The 18,125-nt window shown below is 38.0% G+C and overlaps 1 protein-coding gene across 2 annotated transcripts in view; it reads left to right on the forward strand.

Annotated features, from left to right (window-relative positions):
• Positions 1 to 18,125, forward strand: part of POLR3B (RNA polymerase III subunit B) — a 103,253-nt gene that overhangs the window by 74,018 nt on the left and 11,110 nt on the right. For both annotated transcript variants that reach the window (XM_074271482.1, XM_074271483.1), the window contains one exon: positions 10,634 to 10,737. In XM_074271482.1, coding sequence (XP_074127583.1) covers positions 10,634 to 10,737 — 104 coding nt within the window. The remainder of the gene's footprint in view (positions 1 to 10,633; positions 10,738 to 18,125) is intronic.

Consider the following 18,125-nt stretch of genomic DNA (forward strand, 5'->3'; position numbering starts at 1 on the left):
GGTGTCTCTTTCATTTCCCAGGCATGAGATGACGAGGGCCTGAACAGTGGTGGCTATTTGAGTAGAAAGAAAGGGACAGAGGTAAAAGACTTCCTTTCCATCTATGTAAGAACTAGTAAGCAATGCAATCTGTAGAGTGGAAGGTAAGGTAAGAGTTAAGATAGTCTCAGGGTGTAAGCCTCGAGGCCTGGAGGGAAGGTGATGTTCTCGCAGAAGCGGAGAGACATAAGAGAAGCGGGTTTGGGAGGGAGGCTCATGGTGACTGTAGTGGATACCCTGAATTGGAGATTCCTATGGGGATTAGTTCATGGTGATCCAGGAGAAAGGTTAGGGTGGGTAGATAGCTACGTAGTTCCAGGAGTTGCTATGTCAAGATGGTGATTACGCTCATGGAAATGGATGAGGTTACCTAGTGAAGACAGGCAGAGGGAAGAGAATAGGGCCTGCAACCGAGCTTTGGGCGACAACCCACACCTAGGAGAGCTGATGTAGATAATGATTCAGCCAAGAGGGCTGAGAAGGAGGGGTCATATGGGATGGAGATATCACAGGAATAACAAGATGAGGGTCTCCCCAGGACCTTTCAGACCTCTCCACAACAGAAACCATTTATCAAACGTTTATAAAGCAACTTTGGCTGTTTCCATAGTCTAGGACACCAAGATCTAAAAGAAGATAAAGAACAAGCCCCCAAACCCAGAAATTGGTGTTTATTGACCTTGAGCTAATGCAGCAAATTCTTTACCCCGAGGCTGCACTAGCAAGGATCCAAGGCAGTCTTACATCCAGACTCACCCCAACACCCTGATTCTTCCCCCTCACCCCTTCTTGGAGCTCCAGACTGTGGACGGGACAATACCTGGTTGGGGGATCAAGATGAGGAATTTTGTGGGTGTCTGGGTTAAGCCCAGGACTGAGGAGGCTGCAGTAAGAGGGGACTCCCTGAGGGAGAGAATGTTGTCAGGTGGAATTGGAGAGAAGCCCAAAATTAGCCTCTTAGGAGTGAGGGCAGAAAAGGTCCCCTCTCTGATTCACGGTCTCCACACTGATTAAAATTCACCTTGTGAAGAAAACCTGTCTGTGTTGGTCAAGGAGGGCAGTGCTAAGCAATGATTTTTTTTTTGGACTTGGGATTTTATCAACAAGGGGAATTCCTATTTTAAAAATTCTCCACCCAAGAAACTTCTAGTCTTAGGGAGCTTCCCAGGGCACTGACAGCATAAGTGGAATTAATTGCCCATGGTCACTACATCAGGGACAGCACTTGAACTCTTGTTCTGACTCATCTTCCCCGTTGTCTCCTAAGCTATTATTGTTTGTCATATTGCACTTGGAGTACTGGTGTCCAAGGGGCCAAGAGGCAACTGGCAGTAGAGGGCTGGGGAGGTCCTGGGCTGAAGAGAGGGATTTTGAGGTCATTTTCACAGGACAGACAAGTCCCAAAGCAGAAAGCTTTTTGTGTCTTGACTGGTGGTTACTTTGCAGCATTCAGCCTGGAGTTTATTTCACATAACCACGCCAGTATGGACCCGAACCCTGCCAAGAGACTGAGGCATTGTGTACTGGTGGACCGCTCTGTCCTTTTAGCCATTTGTTCATATATATGTACCGGGCACAAGACAAAACGGGGGGCGGGGGAATCAAATTAATGTTGCCTCCTTAATTATAGATAGTTTAATGAGGGGTGTTCACTCTGCTGTGAGAATACTTTCAGATTGCCACCTTCCCCTCACTGGTTTAAAAGGATCTACATTTTGATCTCACATTCACATTTTTCTTAAAGCTTATTTCATGTTGTTATTATTAGTCCTTGTCCCTCTGCTCTGCCTGGTCCCCTGGACTTCCTGATTAAGTCTTCTACTTAAAAGTATAATATAAAACTGTTATGAGAGATGCCTTCCGAATGCCAAGGCAGTGACAGTTGTACTGTTTTCCAGACCCCTCACTCTTCCCTCCAAGTGTTACAAAAATGAAAAAAGACTTGTGATTACAAAAACCGTATTTTATTATTAACTCCCAGCCATTGGCAGGGTGGCAAGCAGTCTCTAGATACATGAAGCGATAGGAAGGGGCAGATAATTCCATATATATATAGGAAAGCATATTGATGCCTGTAAAAGTCATTAAAAAAAACTTTAGGAAAAAGACTGAAGATGGCAGATTGAGTTGGGTTAACTAAAGCAAGAGAATAAATAGCAATTAGTTGGGAATCAACACGAGTGCAGTTTAATCATTGGGCTGGGAAAGAGAGCGAAAGTGTTTTATCTGGAGCTGTTTGAAAGTGAGGGAAGAGACAATAGAGCACTACCACCTTCTGTGACCCCAGCAATGGAGGAGGATTGATCCAGGAGCTGAGGGATGAGGGAAAGCATTTCTATAAAGAACCCAGCAGAAGACATCGGACGGTTGGACAGAGCAGCAGGTCAGGGTCCAACCCCAGGCTGAACACAGCCCACTTTTCAGATGCGGGAACTTCAGGAAGCCACTTGCCATTCTTGCAGTCTTCTAAGGAGAGACTCAGGGTTCTTGGAACCTCGATTCTTCTTGCCTTCTTGTGAGTTCACTTCTGTAACTCGGGAGTAAATGTGTGATCAGCTGTTAATAGGGGAACTTTGATCCAGATTCTCAAGCAAATCATCTTTTAGAAGCTGCGAAACACAGGTGAAGGCCAGTTACTTGGTCCTCAGGCCAGGGATACACACAGAATGCAGCTCTTGCTGCTTTAGGTTGGACAAGGTGTTTCTCTCTCCCTCTCTCTTTTTGTTTGGTTCAGTTTGGAAAGAGTACCGTGTATCCGACATGTGGATCCCTCCGGTTTTCCACCCAGCTTTCGATGGAGTTAGAATGGAGATGTGACTTAGCCGACTGCTGTCTGAGGCTAGGCTGGGGGAGAGCCTGAGGCTGCTGGGTCCTTGGGGCTCTCGCTGCATTCCCTTTCCCTTCTGCATTTTGAGTTCCAAAGTTCTAAAGTCTATACCAAGTGAATAGGGGTGATCCTTGTCATATCATAGGAGATAAAGTTACATAGAACTGGATTGTTCTGTTAAGGTGGAAGTCATTTGATCCTCTCCCACTTTGACGTATATTCTAGAGGTAGAGAAGGTATCAAAGAGAAAAGGATATTTTGTTTCACAAGTAGCCGGTGTTACTTATTTAGAAAGTAAACAGACTTTTTATGTTACTCTTTTTCTTAAATTCTTTGGCTGAAATTGTCTGATGATCCAAAGAATGAAGAGGAAGAACCCAAAGAAAGTTTCATCTGCCTGCCAGGCAAGCCAAATTATTATATTTCCACATTTTCTCTGCTGATGGGGCAATGAGAAAGGGAAAAAACTGGATTCCTTTGATGTGAGGAGGGAGAAAAAGCAATATATCACTTCTGAAAGAGCATTTCTCAGTCTCTCATGTGAAAAAGGATTAACACCTCCAACAAAGGTCCTGCAGGTCACGGAACTAAGAAGCGGGCTGAGCAGTGTCCCTAAGGAGAAGAAAAACTGTATTTAAGTTTGATTGTTGGGACCCAGAAGCTTTTTAATTGCTGCAGATCTGAAATAATGGTTGAAACCTTCTTGCCGTATCCACACTTAGACTCTTTAAGAAAAGGAAACTTGTTCAAATTGAACAAAGTCAGCGTTTGTTTTTGTAGATGAATTCTTAATTCTCATCATAATAACGGTTTCTTCCTGGGATGATTCAGTCCATAAAACTTCGACTAACATATTGTTTTGCTCTTTTGGGAATCTTCTTGATCAAGAAATATTCTATTTCCTAGTTTATTCTTCTGGTTCACACTGGGGGAAAGTACTTAAGAAACTTCTTCACTACTTCCCCCCCCCCCAATTATTTCTGGATGAATTGATCAGGTAGAAGAAAAAACCCTGCTTTCCTTACCTGGGGGGGGGGGGGAACTTCATAAAATTATTAAGTTGTTGTCATTGAGAAAGCATATTGTGAATCTTAGAGAAGTTCTTATTATGGAAAGGAAGAAATAAGACCTAATGTGTGGGGAGTGCTAATATCTCCAAGCCTCCATTTTTATGTTTTCCTTTTTTATATCTGGAAGTCTCTAAAAATTGATTCCATTAAAAAAAAGTTAATGAGCAGATAATTAATAATAGCAAAATGAAGAGATTCTATAGTGCTTTATGCTTTTCAAAGTACTTCCTGCCGATCCGATGCTGGAAACAGCCCCTTTTTCTGTCGGTCTGACTTGGGGTGTCTCTTCTGTTTGATCCTGCTCTAATGAAAGCTCCCAGGGTGAGGGGAAGAAAAGCAGCTAGTGCAAAGCAATCAGTCGATGATCTTCCCAGGCTTTTATCAGAAAAGAAATTTGGGCACAGATCTGGCACAAATATTAAAATTCAGCTTTTTTTGATGCAAACAGACAGTTCCTCAGCTGGACTGAAGCATTATTTAATTTGCTGTTTGCAGGACAAAATTTGGTGTAAACAGTTAACAAGCAACCTCTTGACCTATCAGTAAATACCCAAATAAACCTTTGAAATCAGATGGTTAGTTGTTTTATGGCATAGAATAAAAATCTCCAATTGGGTTACCTAATAGTAGACCTTGAACACATTTGATTAAGCTCTTGACACTTTGGGTAGGGTGTATTTGGTAAAGTTCCTCTGGCTATTGTTTTTACAATTGTGGCTTCCAGGACTATTGTAGGAGTTTCAATTAATTAGCCCTTTGTGTGCTTCAGACTATGCAAATTTATCACATCAAACCATTCCACAGCTCATGGGAAAGCCATGTAAAAAACGGCATTGTCTTCTAGCGCCTCCTCTCATTTAGAGTGATGTTTTAATAAGAAAGCTAATCAAGTTTTCCTATGCATTATTTATCTGTTAACATGTAAGGAAGAGCTGAATTAAAATTATGTCAACCAGGATGTGCCCAGTGATGTGATAGATCTGGAAAAGATTCAGCCGTAGGACAAAGCTAATACGATTCAACAATTTTTGTCCTCCTTTTTGGGATTGTTTGGGGGTAGTGGTGTGTAGGGGGAAATGGTTAACTTGACAAGAAGCATTGGTGGAGGGACAGGGGCGAGAGGGAGGGTAACTTCATTGAGGAATCACATTTTCATGTAGAGATCCTGATTTCTGATTATTTAAAAGTTCATAAGAGAGAAGTTATTCTGGACAGAATGTTTGTTTTGATTTGGAAGCTTTCCTGCAATTTTTCTGATCTGGTCTTTTCTTAATGTGTTTGTTCCTCATCAGTGAAGCTGCTATCCAGTTTTACAGAATTTTCAGCCCTGGGATTAATTGGGATTAAAGATTATTATTATAACTCTCTTAATAATGGCAAATGATCTAAAAAAATCCATCTAGAACTGGTCTTCTTTTTTCCCTTCAGCAAAAATCAGAAACACTGCTACTACCTCTGTTCATTAACTTATTCCCTTTCCTTTACCAGTATTCCTCCTGCTGAGAGTGATTAGGTTAGTTAATGATGATGATGATGATGATGATGATGATGATGATGATGATGATGATGATGATGATGATGGTGGTGGTGGTGATGATCATCGTATTTAGATCTTACTTTCTATCATGGACCTCAGAATACTACATAGGTCTTTTCTCACAATATTTAAAATAGATAGATAGTTACTCCCACTTCAGAACCAAGAAACTAACCCTATTAAAGTGAAATTGATTTTTACCCATTATCATACAGAAAATCATTTAAAGAGGAGCTTCAGTCTCACTTGTCTGTTAAGAAATAACGTCCATTCCACAAAATCATTAATACTCCATTTTACTCTTCTTGGAGTTAGATGACCATGAAAATAAAATGTAATTATTTTTTGTTTTTGATTTTTATTAATCGGTTCCTAAAGAAAAGGATTTTTCCTAATTAGAAGAAACTTTTATCCCTAAAAGATGTGCTAAATATAGTTGATCTATTTTATTATAGAAAAACAACACAAGAACCTAAATTTAGAATTTATTACAGCACACAGTTGGGAGGAAAGAATATCTTGAACTAAGATATAGGGATAAATTCTTTAAAAAGCTATCTTTTCTCAAATTTATCAATCAAATTTCTTAGTAGAAACTGGTAGGAGGATAATGTTCTGGAATTCCTTTCATTTGCTAACTATCCAACTTCTTCCTCTGTAGTAAGTGATGTGAAAAAGCCCACAAAATTACTTTAGCCCAGCACTCAATACCCAAGGGGTGCGGCTCTGCAAGACAAGACCCTTGCCACAAGAGGTAGCAGAGAATGTGGCCAGATTAATGGTGTGTTTTACCATGCAGTGCCTCATCATGAGCCTTAGAGTGTGTCTGAACTTCTTTCTGATTGTTGTTTTCCACTTTGGAAATACTCTGATGGAATAGTAGGCCCAGTAGACAAAGTAGCAATAGGGAACCCTATAGCCTGATGGAGGGGGACAGTCCTCAGCCTGTGGTGACAGGGGTAGTTTCAGTTTTGTTGGTGATTTCTCTCTTACTTGGGACCAACCACTTATTTCTGGTTCCTCACCTGGAAAGGGGTTGGGAGGAGCCAATAACATGAAAACAGCCTTCTTAGCATAAGTACTGTGCAGATGTAAATACTTTTATTAAAGTATTTGTCGTACTTTTTTGCAAAGTTCAAAAAAACTTTGCAAAGTTTGCTAAGTGCTCAACTAATCTTTTATTCTCACAATAACTCTGGAAGGTTCTAATATATCTCCCCCATTTTACAGATGAAGGAACTAGGACAGAGGATAAGTGACTTGCCCAGTGTCCCCAAATTAACAAGTATCTGAAGCTGAATTTTAATTCAGGCCTTCCTGACTCCAGATCCTTAACACTTTAAATAATAATAGTAAATAATAAAATAATGGGGCTAGTATTTAAATAAGGGTTGGTTGTCAGCAAAATATTAAATATTAAATTATTTTATTTTTCTCTTAATCTTGATTATTATAATTAGATTAAAATAGGACCCAAAACTAATCCTTTATACAAAAGTTGGAGAGTTTAAAATATCAAAAGTGACAGAAGAAGTTGTAGCTGAATATGCTTCCTGGGGAAAATCTGAAAAATAATCAAACTTCCTGGGTCTGGATTGGGGCAGACTCAGTGAACTCAAAAACTTATGATTTGCCATCAAAATAAGACTCTAAATTAGCACAAGCATCTGATTGAAGAGTAGCAACCCTAAGAAGAGCCCCGTAAAAGGATGCAAACTAGTGCTTGGACAGAGGTACTTTTTTAGTTTCTAATTTGCTTTCACCTTTATCTCAGTATTAAGAGTGGTGACATCAGAATGCTGCTGTTTTAATGATGGAAAAGTTTTCTTTGTTGCCAATTTTCTAGTTTCTTTGGAAGTTCCTTTAGCTGGAGTTTGTGCTGCCCAGTGAGCTGGTGCACTGAATTTTTTTAGGCATATTACCCCAGTGTATTTGCATTTCACTGCCAGGAGGTTGTGCTCTAAACAGTGGTGTGGAGAAAGCAGCGTGAGCCAGGGACTGAGATTTTATTTTCAAATATGAAATGCTGTGTAAGCATCTGAGGTATGAATTGGTAATTGTCTCACAACATTTTCCATTCGATATGCTTTATTTGTCTCCCATCCTCTTTTCGTGCTTTCAGGGAAGTATTAACACATTGAAACGAACTGCATATCATTTACATTTTTAAACCAATGTTAGAGGAAAATGACCATAACATTTAAGAGTTTAAATATCAAGAGGAATTTTACGCCCCAGTCCCTTGAGAAAATACAGATTTACTGTTTTGTATGAAGGATGAAGAGAAACTTTGCTATTATGATGAGAGCCGTGCACAATTTCTGAAACTGAAAAACAAGTTTTTTGGTTTTTTTGGTTTGTTTATTTGGGTTTTTTGGGTTTTGGTTTAGGGTTTTTTTTTAGAAGATATCTGGAGCTATGATGGAGAAGTTTTTGTTGAAAGCTGAACTTTTCCAATGGCCACGCTCATTTGAGATCATCAGATTCTGTCTAAATATTTTGTTTTAACTTCTAAGCTCATTATGCCCTCTTTGTGTTAACTTGTATTAAAATCTGTCAGCTATGACTGGTCTCATAAGCACAGTCAGCGGACCAGAATAAGTTAATTATTTACTTGTGCCACTAGTGCTCTTCATTTAATGAAATGCACAGCTGTGTTAGATCTGCGGTGGGATGTGTAGCCGCCATTGTTCTACAAGTCAGCAGAGGGTAGAAGCCGCTATGATGGAGAGCCCTCGGCTCTTTCTGCTGTTCTGCCTTTCTGTGTCGATTTCATGGATCTTTTATCATTCACTTTCACACAAAACAAACAACACAGGGCTGTCTGCTATGGGAACCATCTTGGCATAGAAAAGGGTCTTCAGAGCCTAAAGTAATTTTAAGTTAGGGAAGATTTAATTTTTGGCTTACAGGTGCCCCGGGTACAGAGACAGCCCAGAGATTTCCTAGAAGTGAGTGGAAGGAAAGGAAAAAAAAAAACTCAAAAGTTCATTTTTATTTTTAACAAAAAATCCTCTGGGAAAAAGAGTCTTCAGAAGGGGAGTCTAGATTTCAATTAGATTTCAGTCAAAAGTCTTAAGACATTGAGATTTAAGAGTTTATCTCATCTTGATGATCAGATTGCATTTGCAAATAAAACATCAGCTAAAACTTAAAATGATAGAGTATGTTCTCTTTCTACCCTTCCCTCCTAGGAATATTTCATGCTCACTCTTTTCTTAGTTCATGCACCTATTTGCCCACACCCCCACTTTCTCTTCTTGGAGGGTGGACAAGCGGCCCCCCTCCTGAGTAGACGCCAGCACCCCCCTGTGAACTGACTGGTAAGGGAGGGGGTCCCTGGTTTTTGTTTTGGGGTTTGGGATTTTTTTTTTGTTGGTTCAGATTTTTTTTTTTTTTTTTTTTTTTTTAAGGAATACAACTACATTAACTATCTCTCAGCACTCTCATTATTCTAAAATTTTATTCCTTCTAGAGAAAAGTCATGGGGCCAACCTTCTCACTGATTTTTTTTTTTAAACATTTTTGTGTCAGACAATGTTTGTGTCTGTGAACCTAGATTTACAATTTGATCCCTTTCAGACTCGCCTTCCTGGTAGTCCCAGGGTTTTGTCAGCAAAATTCAATGTGGACATGATGGATTTTTAGAGAGAATGAGCAAGGATTAAACCTCATTCCAGCACAGATAAAAATGTACTTAACTAGCTAACCTCCTCCTAATGCCTGCTAACTTTACCATCCATTGATTCAGTGGGGATGCTTGCTTGTTAGAATGTCAGAATCCCTAACCCTAACATGGAGCTTCTCAAACTTGATGACTTGTGTATTCAGCCTACCAGAAATCTGAGTACTTTTATGCAGTTAAGTTTTTCTCTTCCCACCCTGTATATCAGCACTTTGGAAAACATATGTAATTTTAGATTCTAAGCCATGGTTTAAAAAATGGTTTTCGGCTCTAATTTGATGATCATAAGCCCAAAAGAATGAGGGATTGTGAGGCACCAAACATTTCTTATAGAATCACATTGTATTTTTCAGTGTTTTGATGATTTGATCCATATCTAAATCTAATACAACAAACATCTGACGGTTTTATGAGGCTTTCAGGTTGACAAAGCCATTTAGCTTGCATTGTCCCCTTCAAGCCTCACAGTGACCCTGGGAGGTAGAACAGATGAAAGGTTGGCATCCCTCTACTGACATAAGAGCATTTTCATCATTTTACTTGTCCTCGTCCAGTTTTATTGTGAACTAATTTTCCGATACTAAATGATATTCCTTATTTATGTCCTAATAACTAAGAAATCAAAGTAATAAACCAGAGGCAGCCTCTTATTTAATATCATTTTCATTTCTCAAAAATATGGCTACTAGGATAATATTGAAGTTTATTTCACTGATCTTAGAAAACCTGTGCCTTTTTGTGAGTTTTTTGTCCTGGGAATCTTGGCACCTTAATTTATGGTTACTGTCATTCATACTGGAAATGATTCAAGAATTGATTTTTCTTCTTGAATTTTATATTTTGAGCCAATAACAAACCATCTACTATATGTTACCCTGTGGATAGACATTGTAATTCCATGAGGCAGTTTAGCCTCAGCCAGAGGAACCTTGGACAAACAAAGGAGCTGAGTATTTGCAACTGTGTACACAGACCTGTGAGCATATCAGAGACAAATTAGCCCTTGTTATTTGAAAATTGAATCCCAAACTTCTCCCTGGTTTAATTGCACATCAACTATATACAATAAAGGTAATGATTGTGGGGAAACGGGATGGACTGGTGGGTATCTAATTAGGAAACTGTCCCTGTGACTTTGGCGGGGGAGGGATCGTAGACTGACATCCCTCTTAAAAAGGATGAGATTTCTACCAGGAGGGGGTCAGAGATGAAACCTCCAGTATTCATTCACTCATAGTTGATGCTTCAGGTTGGATGAGCAAACTTGTCAATGCGTTGCTTTTAGCTGCCACCTGGAGGAAATTGTTGATTCACCGGGCTACCTATGAGGTCTGTTGGAAATTGCTTTGGTGAATGAAATTAGGAAAGGTGGGGAGGGACAATAGGGCGCAGGGCGGGAAGATTCACTGCAAGCGCTCTGTTCTCCCATTGAGCTCATTTTCTTTCTTTTCACTCCAAATCTTTCTTCTTCCCAGGTGTTTGTGGGTTGATCGTTCCTCAGGAAGACATGCCATTTTGTGATTCCGGAATCTGCCCTGACATTATAATGAACCCTCATGGCTTCCCATCACGTATGACGGTCAGTTGCCTTGATTTCATAGGAATTGCTCCTTTTTAGAGTAAGGTTATTCAAATGATTATATCTCACTCACTAGAGGAATTAAAGACTTGGAACTTTGAAGTAAAATTTTTAGACACTGCTATCTTGTCCTAGTTACCTGGGAAATAATTAGATCTCTCTAATTCTACCATGGCTTCCTTCTCATCCCTATGTACAGAAGCTCCTTGGATATGGTATTGAAGCCTAAGTAGAGAGAAGGGAGATTTTTTTTTTTAACTTCCCTTTGTAAATCACAGTCACTTATGTAACTTACTTTTAACAAACTAAGCAATTGATCTTTAGTAGATGAGCTCTTTCTACAAATTTAGAAAGTTTAGAAGAAGTCCTTATGTATTATATTATATGTGTAGAATGTTTTATGCAGTTTTAATTCCGGGCTAGTACCCTACTGGTGTCTCTTGGTGGTTTAACAGCAGGATCAGTATCCTAATGCCCCAAATGGCCTCTGAGTTCCCAAGGTAGGACTGGGGAATTTTAGAAAGTAAGTCTAATATTAATCAAAATATCAGCTATCCTGTCCTCCCTGATATGACTTGTAGTACAGCTTATGATTGATGTTATTCTTCAGACTATTTGTGTGTGTGTGTGTGTGTGTGTGTGCGCACGCACGTGAGTGTCTGTATTTTTTTTTCAAAATGGTCTCATTTGAAGAATACCATCTCTATTTGGGGACAGACCATATTTAGATCAATATGGCTACTTCTGATCAGAATAATGATAATCTTTTGAGGCATAATTTGGTAACCAGCCAAATCTTGCTGTTGAGTCTTTTTTTCCTGTTAGCTCACCAGGATGTACAGTATAAGTAGACTCAGATAAATTTATGACACTTAATGGCACTTCTATTGAGAAGACATCCAGGTGTGTTTATCTCTCTACCTGCTTGCCTACCTACATAAATATATACAAAGTATACATGGTGCCATCCCCACAATCTTACTTAGAGTTCATTGTGCCCCATTGCCAAACAAAACAAAATTTAAAAGCACCTGGTCTAATGTAAACAAAAAAATTTAGGACAGGGAGACTTTCATCATAGAATCATGAGGCTAGAGGAGACTTCCTTTAGCAATAATCTGGTCCTCCCCTTTCTGGACCTTCAGGAAGGTGGAAAGCCCAAGCCGTCCTGGAGAACTGGCTGTCTCTTCTATTCTTGAAGCTCTGCATGAACAGTCTGACCTTTTTGAGACAATTTGAGTGTTTGAAAGCCAAGAATATCTTTTTTTCCCTCTTTAATAAATAGTATTTTACTTTTCAATTACATGTAAAGATAGTTTTCAACATACATTTTTGCAAGATTTTGAGTCCTGGTTTTTTTTTTTCTCCTTCTCTCTCCTTTTCCTAGGACAGCAAGCACTCTGGTATAGTCTATATGTGTACAATCATTTTAAACATATTTCCATATTAGTCATGATGTGAAAGAAAAATTAGAACAAAAGGGAAAAATGAGAAATAAAAAGCAAACAGACAAACAAAAAAGGTGAAAATGCTGTGCTTTGATCTGCATTCAGTCTTCATAGTTCTCTCTCTGGATGTGGATGGCATTTTCCATCCCAAGTCTTTTGGAATTGTCTTGGATCTCTGTGTTATTGATAAGAGCCAAGTCCACCACAGTTGATCATCACATAATCTTGCTGTCACTGGGTACAATGTTCTCTTGGTTTTACACGCTTCACTTAGCATCAGTTCATATAAGTCTTCCAGGCTTTTCTGAAATCAGCCTGTTCATTGTTTCTTTTTCTTTTTTTAATAGTACTTTATTTTTCCAAATAGGTGCAAAGATAATTTTCAATATTCACTTTTGCAAAACCTCATGTTCCAAATTTTTCTCCCTCCCTCTTTCTCACAAAACAGCAATCAATCTAATATAGATTAAACATGTGCATTTTTCTAAACATATTTCTATATTCGACATGCTGAGCCAAAAAAATCAAATCAAAAGGGGAAAAAAATCCAAACAAAAGAAACACAAGATGAGAAATGGCTGACCAGATCAAAACACAGCTTTCTTTTCCTCCCTCCCCACCCCTGCTTAGAAAAGCAAAGTTGATCACAAAGTAAAATATGAGGGAGTAGTATACTGCTATTGTTACTATTAAAAAACTGAAATTATAAAATGTTGTATTAAAATGAATTTGATATACATGGTCCAGGAAATAATCTTTCATTATGCTCTACTTTAGATAAACCTTTGGCATTAAGTATTAGGACTAATTTTGGTTTCCAAAAGGATGTGAGGAAATAGGAGATAATGTAGAGGATACCAAAAATGATTCCTCTGAAAGAATGTCCTACATAAGGAAAAGTTAAAGGGACTGAGGCAATTTCACCAGAGAAGAGCTAGCTGAAAGATGAATTAGAATCATAGAACCTTTAAAAAAAAATTTTTTTTTTCCAGTTTGTCAAGCATTTTTTTTTTTCCTCTCTCCCTTCACATACACTAAAAATAAAGAAGAAAAGAGCAAAAAGAAGGTAGGGAGAGACAAAAAAAAAAAAAAAAAAAGGAAGGGAAGAAGGGCAGGAAGAGCCATAAAGGACAAATTCCCATATATCCAAAAATATTTTTCTCACTCTTCTTATTAGTCCATCATCTCTGCCATGTATATACTGTTTTTCTTCATCATTTTTTTCTGGAACAATGGTTGATTATTTCATTGATCACAGTTCTCAAATTTTCCAAAATTGTTTGCTTTTTTAATATTAATCTTATATGAATAGTTCTCATGGATCTGCTCACTTTACTCTCCATCAGTTTGTACAAATCTTCCCAGATGTCTCTGGAACCATCTTTTGCTTCATTTCTTGCAGCACAGTAATATTCCATTACACTCACATGCCATAATGTATTCCTCATGCCTTAGTTGATAGGTATACCCCTATTAGTTTCTTGGGGTTTTTTTGTGGGCACAGAAAGAATTGCTAACATTTTTTCTTACAGACTTTTCTTTTTTCCTCTTTTCTTTTATTTCTTTAGATTATAGGTCTAGTAGTGATATTGCTGGGTCATCGGACATACATATTTCAGTAGCTTTGGGGATATAATTCCAGCATGTCCTTTCTGAACAGTTGTACCAATTCCCAGCTTTATAAAAAGTACATCAGTATGCCTGTTTTCTTGTAGTTCCCCAATTTTTGTCATCTTCTCTTTTTTTGTCAGCTTTGCTAATCTAATAAGTGTGAGGTTTTTTGATTTGCATTTCTCTAAATACAAGTGATGTAGAACATTTTTTAATATGGCTATTGAAAGTTTAACTTTTTTTCTTTTGGGAAACTTTCTCTTCTTTTTATCTTTTGATCATTTATCAGTGGGGAATGGCTCTTATCCTTATAAAGTTGAGCTCTTGGAAATGAGACCATTATAAGAGAAATTTGCTGCAAAGATATTTTTCCCAATAATGTTGATTTGCAATCTTAGCTACTTTCAACTTCTATCCTCTTTTTCTCAATCTCTTCCTTTCTTTTGCTAGTTGCATTAATTTTGTTCACATCAAAACTTTTGATTTATATGTAATCAAGCAACGCAAGGTTTTCTACTTACTTTATTTTCCAAGCTTGGATAGCCAGGCTTATCTTTTTTAAACTTCAAAGAATTAATGTATTATGAATTGAACTGATTCTTGTAGGCTAATTTGGAAGCCAAACTACATTTTCTTTTATGAGAAAATGTGTTCTGAGTTCCAAACTAGTGACTTATGAACATACTTTTAAGATTTAATCTTTTTGTCAGTTGGAGGCTATTGACATATCCCTTTAATCCCAGCTAAACAGAGAAAATCTGTCAGTTCACTGAGTGTTTGAACTCAGTATTCTGTCTTCTCCAACCCAGTGCTGGCATTTTCCCCCCATAAAAGTAATTAATTTGTTCCTATTGTCAAACGAAACTGCAAGGACACTTTTCCCACATAGTCCTTAATTTTCAACATAAAAATTAGCCAAGATTGTTGTATTTCAATTAAGCCAAGAAATGACTTTTTTTCTAGTATTTTAATAGTATTTTATTTTTCCAAATATAGTTTTCCGCATTTACTTTTATAAGACTTATAAGACTTTGTGTTCTAAATTTTTCTCCCTCCCTTCCTCATTTCCTTTCTCCCCAAGATAGCAAGCAATTTGATAAAGGTTAACTATGTACAATCTTTTTAAACATATTTCTGTATTTGTCATGTTGAGCAAGAAAAATCAGACCAAAAGGGGAAAAACAACATTTGAAAGAAAAAACAAATAACAACAACCAAAAAAAGTGAAAGTAATGTGCTTTGATCTACATTCAATCTCCATAGTTTTCTTTCTGGATGCAGAAGGTATTTTCCATCTCAAGAGTATAGAATTCGCCTTGAGTCACCCCATTGTTGAGAAGAGCCAAGTTCATCACAGTTGTTCGTTACATAATCTTGCTGTGGTATGTACAAAGTTCTCTGGGTTCTGCTCCCTTCACTCACCATCAGTTCATGTAAGTCTTTTCAGGCTTTTAGAAATCAGCCTGCTCATCTTCTTATGGAACAATAATATTCCCTAACATTCATATACCATAATTTATTCAGTACTCTGCAACTGATGGGCATGCACTCAAGAGAAATGAGTATTTTTTAAAAAGTAAAAACACAGTTGGAGCTTTCCATACCATCTAATAGGACCATACTTTGTCAAATGTGTTTATTCACTCTCTCTTCTTCCCATCACTTTTACAAAGTTTAATTCTGAAAATGAATCTCATGTATTTTCCCATAACTTTGAAAATGATAGAGAAAGCTTTTTTTTTTTAGTTAATATCAATGTCCATTTTAAAAGACAGTGCCCTTTTTGTGGTCAAAGGACTAGAAACAAAAACTGTTTCCAAAAGTTGGAAATTTGGCTTTTGTTTGGGGAATGACAAAACCAGGGGTGTTGTGTGAATGGGATGGAAAGTCCCTGAGCTTTAAAAAATGAAAACTTGCTAGACACAAAGTAGCATGGAAGGCTATAAACTGATGCAAAAATACAGCAGACATAGAAAGACAAAATACATATTGACAATAAGGGGGAAGAAAGCTGAGTGCCCCAAAATGATCATGGCATGCTTTGCCCTCAAAAAAAGAGAGAAGACTTTTAGAAAAATCAGGGTCTGAGATGCCAAAGATGCCAGCCATTTTTGATGCTTTGGTTAGTTTGGTTCAATTGCTTTTTCTTTCTTTTTTTTTTTTACTCTTTATGAAAAATAGTTCTCTCAAAGAGAATAGGAGGGACTACATTGAGAAATGTAGGTTCCATAGGAATAAAAAAAAAATCAATAAAAATATATTTTTAAAAATGAAAAATAGTGCTCTCAACAATATGATCAGTCACTTATAATAAATCAAGAAACCAGGGCAGCTAGGTGGCGGAGTAGATAGAGCACCAGCCTTGAATTCAGGAGGACCCAAGTTCAAATCTGGTCTCAGACACTTAACACTTCCTAACTGTGTGACCCTGGGCAAGTCACTTAACCCCCGCCCCAATAAATAAATAAACAAATAAACAAACAAACAAATAAATAAATAAATAAAATCAAGACCAAGGCTACTCTCTAGCCTGTAGAGATCTCTGGCTTGAATATAGATCATGCATTAATGAATAATATTCTTACATCTTTATTGGCCAAAGCAAAAATCAAAGCCTAGAAGAGGCAGGAGCCAAGTGCCTTGAAGTTGATTTCTAGCTTTGTGAAAAGTAACAAATAAAACCCATAGATTTTTATGCAGAAGTAAGAATATAGACACTGTTGATACCTGAAAATCAAGTCATAGACTCTTGGCTTTGCTAGGGAGCTCAGTGACTCCTGGTTTCTCCCAAAAGAAATCTTCTGGAAAGTGACCCACATGTGCAAAAATGTTTGTGGCAGCCCTTTTTGCAGTGGCCAGAAACTGGAAACTGAGTAGATGCTCATCAGTTGGAGAATGGCTGAATAAATTGTGGTATATGAATGTTATGCAGTGTTATTGTTCTCTAAGAAACGACCAGCAGGAGGATTTCAGAGAGGTCTGGAGAGACTTACATGAACTGATATTAAGTGAAGTGAGGAGAACCAGGAGATCATTGTACACAGCAACAGCAGGAATATACAATGATCAATTCTGAGGGACATGGCTGGCTCCTTTCAACAGTGAGATGATTCAGACCAGTTTCAATGATCATGTGATGAAGAGAGCCATCCACACCCAGAGAAAGGAGTGTAGGGACTTAGTGTGAATCACAGCATAACATTCTCACTCTTTTTGATGTTGTTTGCTTACATTTTGTTTTCTTACTCATTTTCTTTCTTTTTTGACCTGATTTTTCTTGTGCAGCAAGAGAATTGTATAAATGTTTACACATATTAGATTTAACATATATTTTAACATATGTAACATATATTGGATTACTTGCCATCTAGGGGAAGAGGTGGGGGGAAGGAGGAGAAAATCTGAATCACAAGGCTATGCAAGGACAACGTTGAAAAATTATCTGTGCTTTTTGTTTGTTTGGTTTGGGTTTTTTTGCAAAGGCAATTGGGGTTAGCTGACTTGCTCAGGAGAAGTCATAAAGCCAGGAAGTGTTAAGTATCTGAGGCCAGATTTGAACTTGGGTCCTCTTGATTTCAGGGCTGGTGCTCTATTCATTGTGTGCATATGTTTTGAAAAGAAAAAGCTTTTAAAAATTTTTTTTAATTAAAAAAAAAATAAAAATGGGGACAGAAAAAAAAAACCCTCCTATCAGATGCTCTACAAGTTGCTGTTTGTCCTTTGTTTGAAGAAACTCTAGAAAGGGGCAAGGCAGTGACTACCTATGCCAGCTTATTCTACTCTCAGATAACTGTATTTAAGAGAACGTTTTCTCCTAGAGGCAGCTAGGGAGTGCAGTAGACAGATCACTGGCCCTGGAGTCAGGAAATCTGAGTTCAAATTTGGCCTCAGACTCTTAAGTAGTTTTGTGATCCTGGGCAAGTCACTTAACTGTCATTACCTCCACAAAAGGGCCAAGTTTTACCTAGTATTCAGCCTAAATATACCTCTGCAACTTTCATCCACTGTGGCCTTATAGAGTGCATAGATCGACCCAAAGAAATCTCATGATTCTGCAGAAGTCTCCAGGTACTTAGTCCCCTGAGCTTGTTCTGACAGTCACAGTCAGTTTTCTGTGCTTCCTTCCACTGTCTTTGGTCGTTTAAAAGTCCAAGGTTGGTCATTGAGTTCTCTTATATCCTACATCGGTTTTTAGGTGACTCCCCTTTCTCCTCATTGGAATTATTTTCCTTCATGCCTTCAGAATATCATCTTGAAAGTCTCTTGGATTGACTTAGCACTTGGAATTTATTCCACAGGATCCTACCTTTTTTTTTTTTCTCTGAACTC

Source organism: Sminthopsis crassicaudata, chromosome 5, assembly GCF_048593235.1.
Source record: "Sminthopsis crassicaudata isolate SCR6 chromosome 5, ASM4859323v1, whole genome shotgun sequence".
Classification (NCBI taxonomy): Eukaryota; Metazoa; Chordata; class Mammalia; order Dasyuromorphia; family Dasyuridae; genus Sminthopsis; species Sminthopsis crassicaudata.